This window comes from Megascapheus bottae, chromosome 19 (genome assembly GCF_031878675.1).
Source record: "Megascapheus bottae isolate mThoBot1 chromosome 19, mThoBot2.hap1, whole genome shotgun sequence".
Taxonomy (NCBI): domain Eukaryota; kingdom Metazoa; phylum Chordata; class Mammalia; order Rodentia; family Geomyidae; genus Megascapheus; species Megascapheus bottae.
This window is the reverse complement of record NC_143527.1, coordinates 27,199,846-27,214,524: the sequence shown is the minus strand read 5'-3', so window position 1 is coordinate 27,214,524 and position 14,679 is coordinate 27,199,846. Positions and strand designations below refer to the sequence as shown.

The following is a 14,679-nucleotide window of genomic DNA, read 5'->3' as shown; positions in this document are numbered from 1 at the left end:
AATTAGCAATTATTTTCTTTTCTATCAGAAAAGGGTGGTTGTAACCAACCTGAATGGACATACTGCTCGAGTCAACTGCTTACAGTGGATATGTAAACAGGATGGTTGTAAGTGTTACCCCAATGCAAGGTGATCTCAGTTGTTTTTTGATGGTTAGTACTTTTTCTTCCAGCCTTAAGCTGGAAGTCTAGGCTGAGATGGACATTCAGATAAAACAATTTCCATATTTGTTCTGCCTGGCAAACATTTTGTGTGGAGGCATATGGAGGTGGGGGCTACTCAGACTCTTGTTTGAGGCTAATTTCCATGACCCATGTTTCCAGGCCTGTTTTTTTTTTTGCCAGTTAATTTGGAGGAATGTAGAGAATTGTTCTGGGGCTAATCTAAAGCCACCATCTTGCACATACCAGCCTAGGAGGTCCTAGGATTATAGGTGTGAGCTCTGACACTTGGCTAAGCTATTCCTTTTTCAGACAAGACATTGTATCTCTATACCACATGAAAAGTAAGCATTTGGGCTGGACTGGAATACCCTTAGAACAAAGTTATTCACATAATACTAAGATGTTACAGTTCTTATTCACATTCTGTCATGAGTATGTGGTAGTTTTCAAGTAGTCATATGATGTGTAACTTTTCAGCTGATTAAATACAGAATCAGACAGGAAAAAATAGATGGAGTTTAATAAAGTCAGATGCTAAAGAATGTACAACAGTGCCTTTGTTCTCATTAACTTTTTATCACTTAAGCCACTCCCTAGTCCTTGAATGTGGTCATTGTGGCAGTATAGAAAATGTTTCCTTTCTTAGGATGTGTAAGAAATAAGTGTTTGCAAACACTTAAGTTGAAAACAAGTGTTGGCAATTTATTATTTTTTAACAATTATTAATACATTAATTGTACAAATTATTTCATTTCACTGTGATATTTCCATACATGTATACATCATGCACTGATTGGTTCTGTCTACCACTTCTGTCCCCACCCTGCTTGCCTGTGGCCTTAGTCCCAGTGCTTTTCTACATTGAGGTCCTCTTATTGTTTCCATATATGAGATACTTTATGTGTTTGGCTTGTTTTTCTTAATATCATGTCTTCCAGCATTCATTTTTCTATAGATGAAAAAGTTTTAGGGGCCGGGAGTTTGGCCTTGTGGTAGAGTACTTGCCTAAAATGCACAAAGACCCGAGTTCCATTCCTTGGTATCACATATATATATAAAAAAATTGTTGAAAGTGGTGCTGTGGCTCAAGTGGCAGAACTCTAGCCTTGAGAAAGCCCAAAGACAGTGCTCAGCCCCTGAGTTCATGCCCCAAGACTGGCAAAAAAAAAAAAAAAGTTTTATTCTTCCTGTGGTAGAAGAATACTCCATTATTATAGTTTCTTTATCCGTTGATCCTTAAGCAACTTAATTTTTTTAAATTTTTAAGTTATTTAAGGAAAAAAAGTGTGTATACATACAGAACAAATACAAGCCATTAAGCAAGTGGGGTCAAATGCTAATCTATGAAAAACCTAGTAGGTTTTATACATTAATATATTTGCTGAGGTAAATTTTTTTTTCCTCAGCTCCTTCTACTGAATTAGTCTCTGGAGGATCTGACAATCAGGTGATTCATTGGGAAATAGAGAATAACCAGGTAGGTAGAGATGATAAGAAATTACTTATTTCTGCTTTTGTTTTCATTTTTTCTCTTTATTTCTTCTTCTTTATGATTTTTTTAAACTTTTTTCTTATTTGTGGCCCAGATGCTTTATCTCTGACTCTGGGAAAGGATGTTGAGAAAACCTTTGAGAAAGACTTTCCTTGAACTCCTAACCTCCTGTTGTAATTTGAGTGCTGGGATTATGTTTGTTCACAGCTACATATGGCATTAATGGTTTATCTTGTATACTTCATAGGTCTGTAGCCTTTTTTAAAATTTCTGAAGAGGTAGATTACCTGCCTAGAAAGCATGAGAGGGCGGGGAGGTTAGCCTAGTGGTAGAGTGCTTGCCTAGCATGCACAAAGACCCAGGTTCGATTCATCAGTACCACATACATAAAAAAAGCCAGAAGTGGTGCTGTGGCTCAAGTGGTAGAGTTCTAGCCTTGAGAAAGCCCAAGGATAGTGCTCAGGCCCTGAGTTCAAGCCCCAGAACTGGCAAACAAAAAAAAATGAAAGCATGAGGCACTAAGTGCCCTAGTACAAGTCTCCCCCCTCCCTCCCAAAGTTTGCCATATAGCCTAATATGACTCCCAAGAAGTCCACAGTGAAAAGAAAACTGGCAGATACTACCTTTAGCTCAGATAAACTGACTCCATTTTTGTAGTGATTCTGTCAGAATATATGGTGTGGTTATGCAAAGACTTTATACTAATTTAGGAGGACCATGACACAAAGTTGGCCTGTTTTCTTCAAATGCCATGTAGGAATGTATTTATTTCTCCTGTTATCCTTTTTATTGGCTACAGTGCATGTAACTGGAGATAAGAATCTCACAGACTTTGCTAATTGGGCTGGCTTTGACTTCAGTCCTCAGATCTCAGCTTCCTAAATAGCTAGCTTTACAGGTGTGATGTCACTGGTGTCCCGCTAACCTTTTGAAAATAATCTTAGGTTAATTGCAATTTTTTTATTATCATACTCTTACGTGGTGGGTATTTTCTTTTAAAATTATTTGTTACACAAATGTTAGTCCCAGAGTGAGTGAGTGCCGTTAACCTGACCAGAGTTATCGAGAGTTTTCCTTCTTTCTAACTTAAGAGAACCTATTTCTGGGTCAAACATTCTAAAAGGGGCCAGGCATTTTAATGGTACCTTTAATCCAGTGAGTACAGATAAGTTAAAGTGAAACATAATTTCATTTTTCTTTGTATTTTTGTCTTTTTTTTTCCCTGATTCAGTTTCTAAAAGCAGTCCATCTCCAAGGCCATGAAGGACCTGTATATGCAGTTCATGCTATTTACCAGCAGGGGGCAGAAGACACTGGACTGCACACACTTATAGTTTCTGCAGCTGCAGATTCTACTGTGCGACTCTGGACTAAAAAGGGTTCAGAAGGTAGGTGAAGACATTCTAATCCAAGTAAACAAATTAGTAATTACCATATGAACAACAGTGAGAAGAGCACATGATTTTTTTTTCAACTTTTTTTTTTTTTTTTTTCCAGTCCTGGACTTAAGCTCAGGTCCTGAGCACTGTCCTTGGATTTTTCTCAAGGCTAGAGCTCTACCACTTGAGCCTCAGCACCACTTCTGGCTTTTTCTAAGTATATGGTACCAAGGAATCGAACCCGGGTCTTCATGCATGCTAGGCAAGCAGTCTAACACTAGGCCAAACTCCCAGCCCTTTTTTTTCAAATTTTAAAGTAACTTTAAAAATGTTAATTATAAGCCAGTGTTCCGGTGGCTCATGCCTGCGATCCTAGCTATTTAGGAGATTTTAGGATTGAGTTTCAAAGCCAGCCTGGGCATGAAAATCCATGAGACTCTTAGCTCCAATTAACCACCAGAAAACCAGAAGTGGCAATGTGGCTCAAGTGGGTAGAGTGTTAGCCTTGAGCTGAAGAGCTCAGGGTCAGCACCCAGGCTTAGAGTTCAAGCCCGGTGATAAACCCCAAAAAAAATTTAAAAAAAATCTCAGTGTTTCTTTCTTGAAAGTACTTTTTCAAAACACCTCTATACCAGATTGTTAGACAATGCAAATTTTCCTAAATCTTTTCATATGAATCTTTTGTTGTTGTTGTTGTTGTTGTTGCTTCTTGTGGGACTTGAACTCTGGGCCTCGGCATTGTCCCTGAGTTCTTCAGCTCAAGGCTGCTGCCCTACCCCTTGAACCACAGTACCACTTCACATATGAATCATTTTACTTGCTGCAATCTTGTTAGGATCTGGCCGTTTGACCTCACATGATCAGTAGGGGCTCAGGATTGACATTTCTCCTGGCTGATGTCCAGATCTGTGGTGATGCTACCCAATGATTTTGTTGTTGTTATTTCTTAGTGACATGCCTTCAGACCTTGAGCTTTGAAAGTGGATTTGCTCTGGCTGTTTGCTTATCTTTTTTGCCTAATACTGATGGTAAGTATGTTGTAAAAAGCCATTATATGATGTAACCTCATAAAATAATATATCCTATCTCATAAGACCATACGTTGTATACATATGTTTATATATATGTATATTTGTGTGTGTGTGTATGTGTGTGTATTTTTTTCTGTGGTGGTAGGGATAAACAGAGGATTCATATATGCTAGCACTGTTTGGTTGTACTCCCAGCCCTGTGCTCAGTGTTTTCATCAATCAGTTTTGATGTAGATAATGTACCTTGGTTACAGTATTCTAATGACCTAAGTATAGACTACAAATTTATAAGTTGTTGGGCGTTTGGGAACCTATTGAAAATATAAGTAAAACCAGGCACCAATGGCTCAGTCCTATAGGCCTAACTAGGAAGCGAGATTGAGAGAATCAAGGTTCAAGGCATCCTAGGAAGAAAAGTCTGAGGCACTCTTATGGGAGAGAGCTAGGCTGGGTCTCTATTGTTTCGGCACTATCTTGCTTCCTCTGGTTGGTTCAAGTCTGAAAGACTTATCTCAAAAAATAACCAGCCAGAAGCTGGGCTAGAAGCATAGTTCAAGTGATAGAATGCCAGACGAACATGTAGGCCTAGCAAGTATAAGGCCCTAAATTCAAATCCTGATATTGATGGGAAAGAAAAGGAAAAGATTGTAATTGATTTAATATGTACTCTTCAAGATTGATGCTGCTTATTTATGAAATAGATTGTGTTTGTATAAGGCTCTAATTTAGAGAAAGAATGCAGTGTGAGGACATGTCTTTGTATGTGTGTTGGTATTGGGGCTTGAACTCAGGGCCTCACTTAAGGTCCTCTAGTACTTGAACTTACTTGCAATTCTTTTCTTTTCTCTCGGTGCTGGTCCTAGGGCTTCAACTCAGGGCCTGAGTGTGGCTCCGGAGCATTTTGCTCAAGGCTGGCACTCTACCATCTGAGCCACAGGTCTACTTTTTTTGACAGTTAATTGGAAATAAGAGTCTTTTTTTTTTTTTTTTTTTTGCCAGTCCTGGGCTTGGGCTCAGGGCTTGAGCACTATCCTTGGACTTTCTCAAGGCTAGAACTCTACCACTTGAGCCTCAGCACCACTTCCAGCTTTTTGCTATGTATGTGGGGTACCGAGGAATTGAACCCGGGTCTTCGTGCATGCTAGGCAAGCACTCTACCACTTGGCCAAACTCCCAGCCCGGAAATAAGAGTCTTAAAGACTTTCTTGCCAGGACTGGCTTGACCCACAATCCTCAGATCTTGGCCTTCTGAGTAGCTAGGATAATAGGCGTGAACCACTAGTGCCCAAAGCAAAAATGTAATACTTTAAAAGATGGGTAAGTTGAATAGGAAAGATAGGGAACCAACCCAGATGTCCCTCAGTTGATGAGTGGATCAACAAGATGTGATATTTATATACAAAAGCTGTAACACCATAGTTTCATGTAATACTTCCCATTTTGTGCAGTGATTCTCTGGGAGGAAAAACTTTTTTTTTTAATCTTTTAATTGTTATTATAATGGTGATGTACAGGGGTTATAGTTACATAAGTTAGGTAAAGAGTACATTTCCTTTAGACCCCTTCCCTGGTTCTCTCAGCAGTCTAGTTTTATAACACTGAATTTTACATTTTTTCACATAATTTTATGTTTTCTTTTTCTATGTGTAAGCCAAGTGACAAGGGTTATTGGGATTGTCCTTTTGTTGTTGTTGCTGTTGTGTATGTGCCAATACGGGGGCTTGAACTTAGAGTCTCATTTTTTTGCTCAAGAATGTGCTCTGCCACTTGAACCGCATCTACAGAGATAAGACTGTCTCAGACTTTTCTGCCTGGGCTGGTTTTTGAATTGAGCTCTCCGCCTCTTGAGTAGGTGGGATTATAAGTATGAGCTGCTGGCATCCAGCTAGAGTAGCTCTTTATTATTCATTTGAGCTACCAACTTTTTTTTTTTTTTTTTTTTTTTAGTGGGTCATGGAGCTTGAACTGTGCCTGGGTGCTGTCCTTGAGCTCTTCAGCTCAAGGCTACCACCCTACCCATGGGCCTGGGCATTGTCCCCAAGCCCTTCAGTTCAGTGCTATCACCCTACCCTTGAGCCAAGCCCCACTTCCCATTTTCTAGAGGTTAATTGGAGATAAGAACTTCAGATCCTTTTGTGGCTAGGCTGGCTTTGAACCTTGATTCTCAGATCTTAGCCTCTTGAGAAGCTAGGATTACAAGTGTGAGCCACCTTGCCTGGCCTTGAGCTACTAACTTTGCATCTTAGTTTTCTGTTATAGAAATGGGCCCTAATTGTTCTTGAGCTTCTTTCACAATTTTTGTCATAACAATACAGAACAAGAGTGAAACTGCAATTAATAGTTACTTGCCACATAATCATCTAGTAGAATATTTTAGCATTTTCATATTTAGCATATTTTGTCCCTGGAATCATTTATTGAACACTTGAAATTAATTTGTCAAATGGTGAGGGAATTGGAAGTCAGAATTCTTTACCCAGAGTATAGAATAGTCATAGATGATCACAATTGTGTGGAGTATTTACAGTGATGTCCTTTTCTCCCCTTCCAGTACCAATATTAGCATGTGGTGATGACGACTGCAGGATTCATTTATTTGTTCAACAAGATAATCAGGTAAGCTGGGTGCCAGTGGCTCACAGTTGTAATCCTAGCTATTCAGGAGCCAGTCCAGACAGGAAACACTGTGAGACTCTTATCTCCAATTAACCACTAGAAAACCAGAAGTAGCACTGTGGCTCAAAGTGGTAGAGCGCTAGCCTTGAACTGAAGCATTCAGGAACATCACCTAGGCCCAGAGTTCAAGCTCCACGATTGCCAAAAAAAACCCTCCAAAAAACAAAAAAAAAGATGATCATGTAATTAATGATGTTTAGTAAGATTAGAATTACGTTATAGAGTGATATAACACATCTTAGTATGGACTATTTATAAATTATAGAAATTTAGGAATGTTGTAATCCAACCCCTCTCAAAAAAAAAAAATCTCTTTATTTGAATCTCAAGATCATGGTCTTGGCTCTGGGCCCAGAGTTGTTAGGGGAAAAATAGATTGTTAGTGAGGGAAGTATTTTTTGTTGTTGTTACTTAAAAGATTTAAAAGAAGTATACCATATCTTTAGTAAAGCACTCACTACTTGTGTTAAATGTCTTTCTGAGTTTACCTACATTTTGAGTAATGAAAATAAGAGCCAGAAGGAGATTCTACAAGCAGAACCAGGCCCTATCATTAAAAAAACGAAGATACTTGTTTCCCTGTTGCAAATTTTTTTTTTTTTGTTGTTGTTGTTTGTTTTTTTGTGGTTATTTTTAGGTAGTACTAGGGTTTGAACACAGGACCTTACATTTGTTAGCCAGGTATTCTGTTGTTTGAGCAATGTCCTCAATTCTGTTTCCTTTCATTCTGTAAAAAAAACAGTAATTATAAAAGTTGAACTTGTTTTTGTACTATGTACATAGCATATGCCATTTTGTCTAGTAAACACTGGATTATTTATTCAGAGTTGCTCATTTAATGGTCTGCATATTACGTCATGAAATGTTTCACAAATGAATGCTTGATCTGTGTAATCGGGTAATATTCCCAGTAACAGTGATAAGATAGGACTGGTCTTACTCAACCAAATGAAGTCCCTGACTTTTATAATCTTTCTAGTTTCAGAAAGTGATTTTTCTCTGTGGACATGAGGATTGGATAAGAGGCGTGGAGTGGGCAACCTTTGGTCAGTATGAAGCTTTGCTAAAACACATGATAGAAACAGTGTATGTAACTTCAGGAAAACAGCCTCTCCTGCTTTTTAGGTTTAGCTTTTTTTTTGCCAGTCCTGGGGCTTGAACTTAGGAATCTGGGCACTATCCTTGAGCTTTCTTAAGGCTAGCACTCTATCACTTGAACCACAGCACCACTTTGGGCTTTTTCTGTATATATAGGACCAAGGAAGTGAACCCAGGCCTTCATGAGTGCTAGACAAGAACTTTACTACTAAGCCTCACTCCTGGCCCAGCCTCTCCTGTTTTAAGGTTTTTTTTTTTTTGTTGTTGTTGTTCTTTTGCCAGTCCTGGGCTTGAGCTCAGGGTCTGATCGCTGTCCTTGGACTTTGTCAAGGTTAGAGCTCTATCACTTGAGCCTCGCACCACTTGGGGTTTTTTTTCTGTGCATATGGTACCAAGAAATTGAACCCAGGTCTTTGTGCATGCTAGGCTAGCACTCTACCACTAGGCCAAACTCCTGGCCCAAGTTTTGTTTTTTTTTTTTAAAGACTTTATTAACATTGATTTTTACATCATATTTCAAATGACATAATTAACAAACAAGTATTCAAGACTGTTTTAATATTTATGTGCTATATTTTCTATTGTCCCTGTTAGAAGAATGTATAATTACCTTTTGGATAACTATTGAGTGATACAAAATGAAACAAATTGATATTAATAAGATAACACTAGCTGTTTTGTCCATGTGTAGATGATCTTGAAAAGTCTTTTGTAGATTTATTGTGTATTTATTAGTGTTGCTAAAATTAATGAAGGGTGAGGAAATAAAGTTGAATTTGCAGTGGGAGGAAACTAGGAGTCTAGAAAAAAGTGAAAATTCTTATACCTAAATTTGAGAGTACAATGATTCTAATATAATTATCTTTTTAAATTAGGTAATGATCTTTTCCTAGCAAGTTGTTCACAAGATTGCCTGATAAGAATGTGGAGGCTATATATAAAGTCCGCATGTTCAGAAGCTCAGGATGATAATATAAGGCTGAAGGAAAACACTTTTACTGTGGAAAGTGAAAGTGAGTAACAGTAATGATATTTGATGTGCCAGCACTCAGATCTTTAGCTGACTCATTTATCTATTTCTCCAAACTCCTATGTGAAGTTTAATGTTAGTTTCCCTGCCTGAAGTGAATACTATGTTTGTCTTTATTTATGTGTGAGGATGAGTCATTTTTTTTGCATTTGAAACATTTTTTTCCTCTGAACTACATATGGTTTGCAAATGCTGAAAGCAAAGTTTAATGTTTGTTAGTAGATTAATTTGCAACAGGATACTACTAGATTGGCATAGAAGACCTAAAGCAATGGTGTAGTGACTTTCATTGGATACTTTTTCAAGAGAGGCAAGCTAAACTTAATATCTTTGCATTTGAGTGATATTTTCTAGTTCTGGTTTTCTTCCTGTGTTTAGAACAGAGCCCCTGACTGCATCATTAAACACTATTCCTCTAGACAGACTTTTCCTTTCTTACTGTTGTAGGTTAATTATGCCTATTAAAGTTCAGATTTTGGAAATAGAATTTTATAGAAATCATAAAACCACCACATTAATGAGAATAGCTGTACCTAAAGAAGAAAATTGTCATAATATTATTGTTTGTAAAAGTCAAGATATTAATATAGGTCTTCTTAGTCCTACATTTATCTTAGTTTTTTAAATGATATTTTAAAAATTTTAAAGTTCTAAAATATTTAATATTTTGTTTGAGTTAGGAAACAGGCTTGCTTATCTGTTTTTGTGCCATAAAATATTTTTAAAATTGAAATTTATTTAATTTTTTATGGTGGTATGAATTGAACTCACAGTCTTGTATGTTAGGCTGTGCCACTGAGCAACTCAGCCCTCTGTTCTTTTTTTTTTTGACCAGTCCTGGGCTTGAGCTCAGGGCCTGAACACTGTCCTTGGACTTTCTCAAGGCTAGAGCTCTACTACAGCACCATTTCTGGCTTTTTTATATGTATGTGGTACCGAGGAATCGAACCTGGGTCTTTATGAATGCTAGGGAAGCACTTTACCACTAGGCCAAACTACCAGTCTCAGCCCTCTATTCTTTTCTTTCTTTTTTTAATATATTTTTTATTGTAATTAATAGAAGGGTTACATATTTGCCAGATAAATGGTGCATTAATTCCCACACATTGATACCCTTTCACATGTCATGGTCCCCATTTCCCTTCCCCCCTCCCCCACCCCTCTTCTTGCTTTCCCCCGTTCCCTATCCAATTTCAAGCCCTCTATTCTTTAACTGATAAATAAAATCATAAAAATTGTGAGATATTTCAACACAAACATTCATTGCATATGATTTTGCTTTTTAAATTTCAGTATAATGGCTTTTTCAGGAAAAATAGTAATACATTCCTTATTATTTACCAGTGACACAGTAGCTACAAATAGCTAGAAAAATCTATTTCAAAATGTTTTCTTCTATAATTTTGAACATTCCATATACTTGTTAATGAAATTTAGAATGTATATCCTTTCTGTTTAGTCTCAACTATTATATTTTCTTCTAATTTTTGACACAATTGCACATTTGATTTGGGTATGGAAATGTTCTTTTTAGACATGCTTTGAGGGCAAAATTTCATTGCTTTTGTTGTAGGTACTAAAATAACATTTGCAGTTACTCTGGAGACAGTGCTGGCTGGTCATGAAAACTGGGTAAATGCAGTTCATTGGCAACCCTCTTTTTACAAAGGTAGGAAGATAATACAAATATATCCCTTTTTATACTTCACGGTGTTTTAAGCTGAAGGTGGAGGAATTTTGGAATGTGATTAAGAAATTGAACATAGGGCTGGGAGCATAGCCTAGTGGTAGAGTACTCACCTTGGTACCACATACATAGAAAAAGCTGGAAGTGGTGCTGTGGCTCAAGTGGCAGAACGCTAGCCTTGAGCAAAAAGTGTCCAAGGACAGTGCCCAGACCCTGAATTCAATCTCCATGACTGGTAAAAAAAAAAAAAGAGAGAAATTGCATATATATGATGTTTTCAAGTTTGCAAAGGATAAAATTATTTCTGATACATGGTCCAGTATATGGTACTTATTTCCATTAAATTTGTTTTGTTAGGTAGGCTCCAGGGGCTCAAATCTGTAATCCTAGCTATTCAAGAGACTGAGATCTGAGGATTTCGGTTTGAAACCAGTCTGGGCAGGAAAGTCTGTGAAAGTCTTATCTCTGATAAACTACTCAGAAGAAGGAAGACGTGGCACTGTGGTTCAAGTGGTACAGTAGCCTTGAGTACAAAGAGACTCAAGTACAGCACCCAGGCACTGAGTTCAAGCCCTACAACCCACCAAAAAAAACCCCCAATTATTTGTTAAAACCGAGCATCAATGCCTCATGCCTGTAATCCTAGCTACTCAGGAGGTTGAGATCTGAGAATCACAGATTGAAGCCTGCCAGTGCAGGAAGGTCTGTGAGATTTATCTCCGGTTAATTACCAAGAAGCCAGAAGTGGAGTCTTGTTTCAAGTGGTAGAGTTAGCCCTGCCTACACACTGGCACAAAGAACTAGCCCCAGGGATTAGCACAAAACAAAACAAAAATAATTGAATATTATAAATAAGGTAATCTTCCACACCATCCATCTATTTAGTACTGAAGTCAGCGCAAATCATCCCCATACTTTTTAAAAATATTTTGTTACATTTATTCATAGCCACAAACATTATTTTAGTTATTAAACTTTGGTATCAAGATGTATTTATTCTTTCATAGTATTTATTTTTAGTTTCACATGTTAATATGAGTTTAATTTGTTAGAAATGTTTACTTATTTGATTCATGTAGCTCTAGCTATTTTGTTACTGTTGTACTGCAGTACTCTATTGTGTGAGTGTACCACAATTTGTTATCTTTTTCTAATAGGCCTTTGTGTTGTTTTACAAATTGCCATATTGAATATTTTGATCATAACCCTCCTTTTTTGTGTGTGTAGTACTCTGCAAACATGATGCTTGTTGCTTACCTAAAGGCATTAGTTTTTATTCTCTAGATGGTGTTCTGCAGCAGCCAATGAGATTGTTGTCTGCTTCAATGGATAAAACCATGATTCTTTGGGCTCCCGATGAAGAGTCAGGAGTTTGGTTAGAACAGGTAAAATGTGGATATTTAAGGAGCAAAATTGGGATTTGTAAACTAAATATGTAAGTCCCAAATTTAAATTCATAGGGCTGTAAATTTTCACTTTTTGTGTACATTAAATGATTGGAACCTAATTTCTCCTTGTGAGAAATGGGATGATTGAGAATTGTTTTCTCTCCGTCACTGAAGGTTCGAGTGGGTGAAGTAGGTGGAAATACTCTGGGATTTTATGATTGCCAGTTCAGTGAAGATGGCTCTATGATCGTTGCTCACGCTTTCCATGGAGCATTGCACCTTTGGAAACAGAACACATTTAATCCAGTAAGAAAAGCACTTTTAACACATTTATAATCAAATTAATGACTCCTCAAGAAACCTAGCTAAACAATGTTTTACTTGTAACTGAACAGAATTATAAACAGTACAGTTAAATATAGTAAAACACAGTAGAGGCATCTAAGTTGAAATGACTTTACCTAATTCTGTTAATATTGTATTATACTAGGTAAGAAACTCAAGATTTTTCTAAGAAGGAAAGTATATATTTGGATATTAGAGCATTGTTGAGATATTGAATGATACTTAAATGAGTTAATTTTTGTATAGGGCCTGGATGTAGCTCAGTGGTAGATCACTTGCTTAGCATGTGTTACCCCTGGAGTTTATCCCCAGCATACCCTTTCCCCCCAAAAAATATATGTAAATACGTTTTTTGTTTTTTTTTTTGGCAGACCTGGGTCTTGAACTGAGGGCTGGGGTGCTATCCCTCAGTGTTTTTTACTCAAGGCTAGCACTATACTACTTGAACCACAGAGTTAGTTATCCTGGAGCCTAAACACTGTCCTTGAGGTTCTTTTAACTCAAGGCTAGCACTCTGTCACTTGAGCCCTGGCTCCACTGCCCGCTGTTTTGTTAACTTACTGGAGATTAGAGTCTCATACGCTTTCTCCTCTGTCCTGTAGGATAGTTGCCAATGTAATACCACAGAAAGGTTAAGTTGTATGTGGCTGTTAGGTGGTGATCAAGAAATGATAAGGGAAATTTCCCACAGCTTCAAATGATACAATACATATTTGGTTGTTTGGAAAATAGATTCTATTATTAGGTGGTCTCACCTTGTATATTAGCTTTTCACTTTGTAGAGAACTTTAGCCTTTCATATTTACAGGACATGAGTGCTCTAGTGGTGATGATCTTTGATTTTGGGGGTATGTGTCATGAGCACTTTCGTTGTAGAGAGAATGGACTCCAGAGATTGTCATATCAGGACACTTTGATGGTGTTCAAGACCTAATGTGGGATCCAGAAGGAGAATTCATTATTACTGTTGGCACTGACCAGACAACTCGGCTTTTTGCTCCATGGAAAAGAAAAGACCAATCACAGGTAAAATATCTCCCTACTTAACTAAATCTACATAAAATAATTTCCATGAGCACATGAAAAGTGGGCAGCATTCTGGGACATTAGGAAAATGCAGATTAAAGCATTTAATATGATGAAACATTGTTACATACCCTCTAGATTGCCTGAAGAAATCCTGACAACAGCTGGTGAAGTTACAGAATGACTGGAACTTTCATATATTTCAGACATCTCATGGAATGATCCAACCACTCTAGAAAAGTTTTTTTTTTTTTTTTTTTTGCCAGTCCTGGGCTTGGGCTCAGGGCCTGAACACTCACTGTCCTTGGGTTTTCTCAAGGGTAGAGCTCTACCACTTGAGTCACAGCACCACTTCTGGCTTTTTTTTTCTATGTATGTGGTACCGAGGAATTGAACCTAGGTCTTTCTGCATGTTAGGCAAGCACTCTACCACTAGGCCAAACTCCCGACCCCAAATTGGGTATTTTCTTAAAAACTTCAACATGTATTCTGTGTGCAATTCAGTTAATAATTTAAATTAAAATTTTAGTTGTCAGTATGGACAACATCTATCATCAATTCAAAAATGGTTTGGAGTGTTTTTCTAGGCTCTTGCTAATTTGTTGCCTCATGTTATTATTGTTTAAAAACTGTATGGCCTGTAATCTTAGCTATTCAGGAGGCTGAGATCTGAGGATAGTAGCTCAAAGCCAGCCCAGGCACGAAAGTCTGTGAGACTCTTTCCTCCAAGTAACCACCAGAAAACCAGAAGTGGCATGGTGGTTCAGGTGGTAGAGCATTAGCCTTGAGCTGAAGAGCTCAGGGACAATGCCCAGACTGAGTTCAAGCCCCACATCTGCCAAAAAAAAAAAAAAAAAAAAATTTTTGTGGTACTGGCCTTTCAACTCACTAATCTTCCTTGGACCACAGGTATAGTCTGGTTTTTTTCTCTTTATTTTGGAAATGGAGTTCAGCAAACTTTTCTGCCAGACAGTCCTCAAATTGCTATCCTTAGTAGCTAGGATTACAGGCTACCTGTGTCTAGTGAAGAAAAAAAAATTTTTTTAACGTACAGTCATTCTCACTTATTCTCATTTAATTCCTAGGTGACTTGGCATGAAATTGCAAGACCTCAGATTCATGGCTATGACCTGAAATGTTTGGCCATGATTAGTCGATTTCAGTTTGTATCTGGAGCAGATGAAAAAGTTCTTCGAGTTTTTTCTGCACCTCGGAATTTTGTGGAAAATTTTTGTGCTATTTCAGGGCACTCACTGAATCGTGTGCTTTGTGATATAAGTGTAAGTATTACTCCAAACATTTTACTTAGCTCTAGTTTTTTTGAGTGTGTGCCTGTTCTAGCGCTTAAACTCAGGGCCTCATG

General features: G+C 37.6%; 1 protein-coding gene across 1 annotated transcript in view; it reads left to right on the top strand.

Moving 5' to 3' along the window:
- Elp2 (elongator acetyltransferase complex subunit 2) overlaps nt 1-14,679 on the top strand; it is a 32,835-nt gene that overhangs the window by 2,081 nt on the left and 16,075 nt on the right. The window contains exons 2-13 of the mRNA XM_090353239.1: nt 29-107; nt 1,571-1,641; nt 2,888-3,044; nt 3,986-4,063; nt 6,618-6,682; nt 7,722-7,788; nt 8,716-8,853; nt 10,444-10,539; nt 11,842-11,942; nt 12,120-12,251; nt 13,167-13,316; nt 14,402-14,596. Of these exons, the coding sequence (XP_090209365.1) occupies nt 29-107; nt 1,571-1,641; nt 2,888-3,044; nt 3,986-4,063; nt 6,618-6,682; nt 7,722-7,788; nt 8,716-8,853; nt 10,444-10,539; nt 11,842-11,942; nt 12,120-12,251; nt 13,167-13,316; nt 14,402-14,596 (1,329 nt within the window). The remainder of the gene's footprint in view (nt 1-28; nt 108-1,570; nt 1,642-2,887; nt 3,045-3,985; nt 4,064-6,617; nt 6,683-7,721; nt 7,789-8,715; nt 8,854-10,443; nt 10,540-11,841; nt 11,943-12,119; nt 12,252-13,166; nt 13,317-14,401; nt 14,597-14,679) is intronic.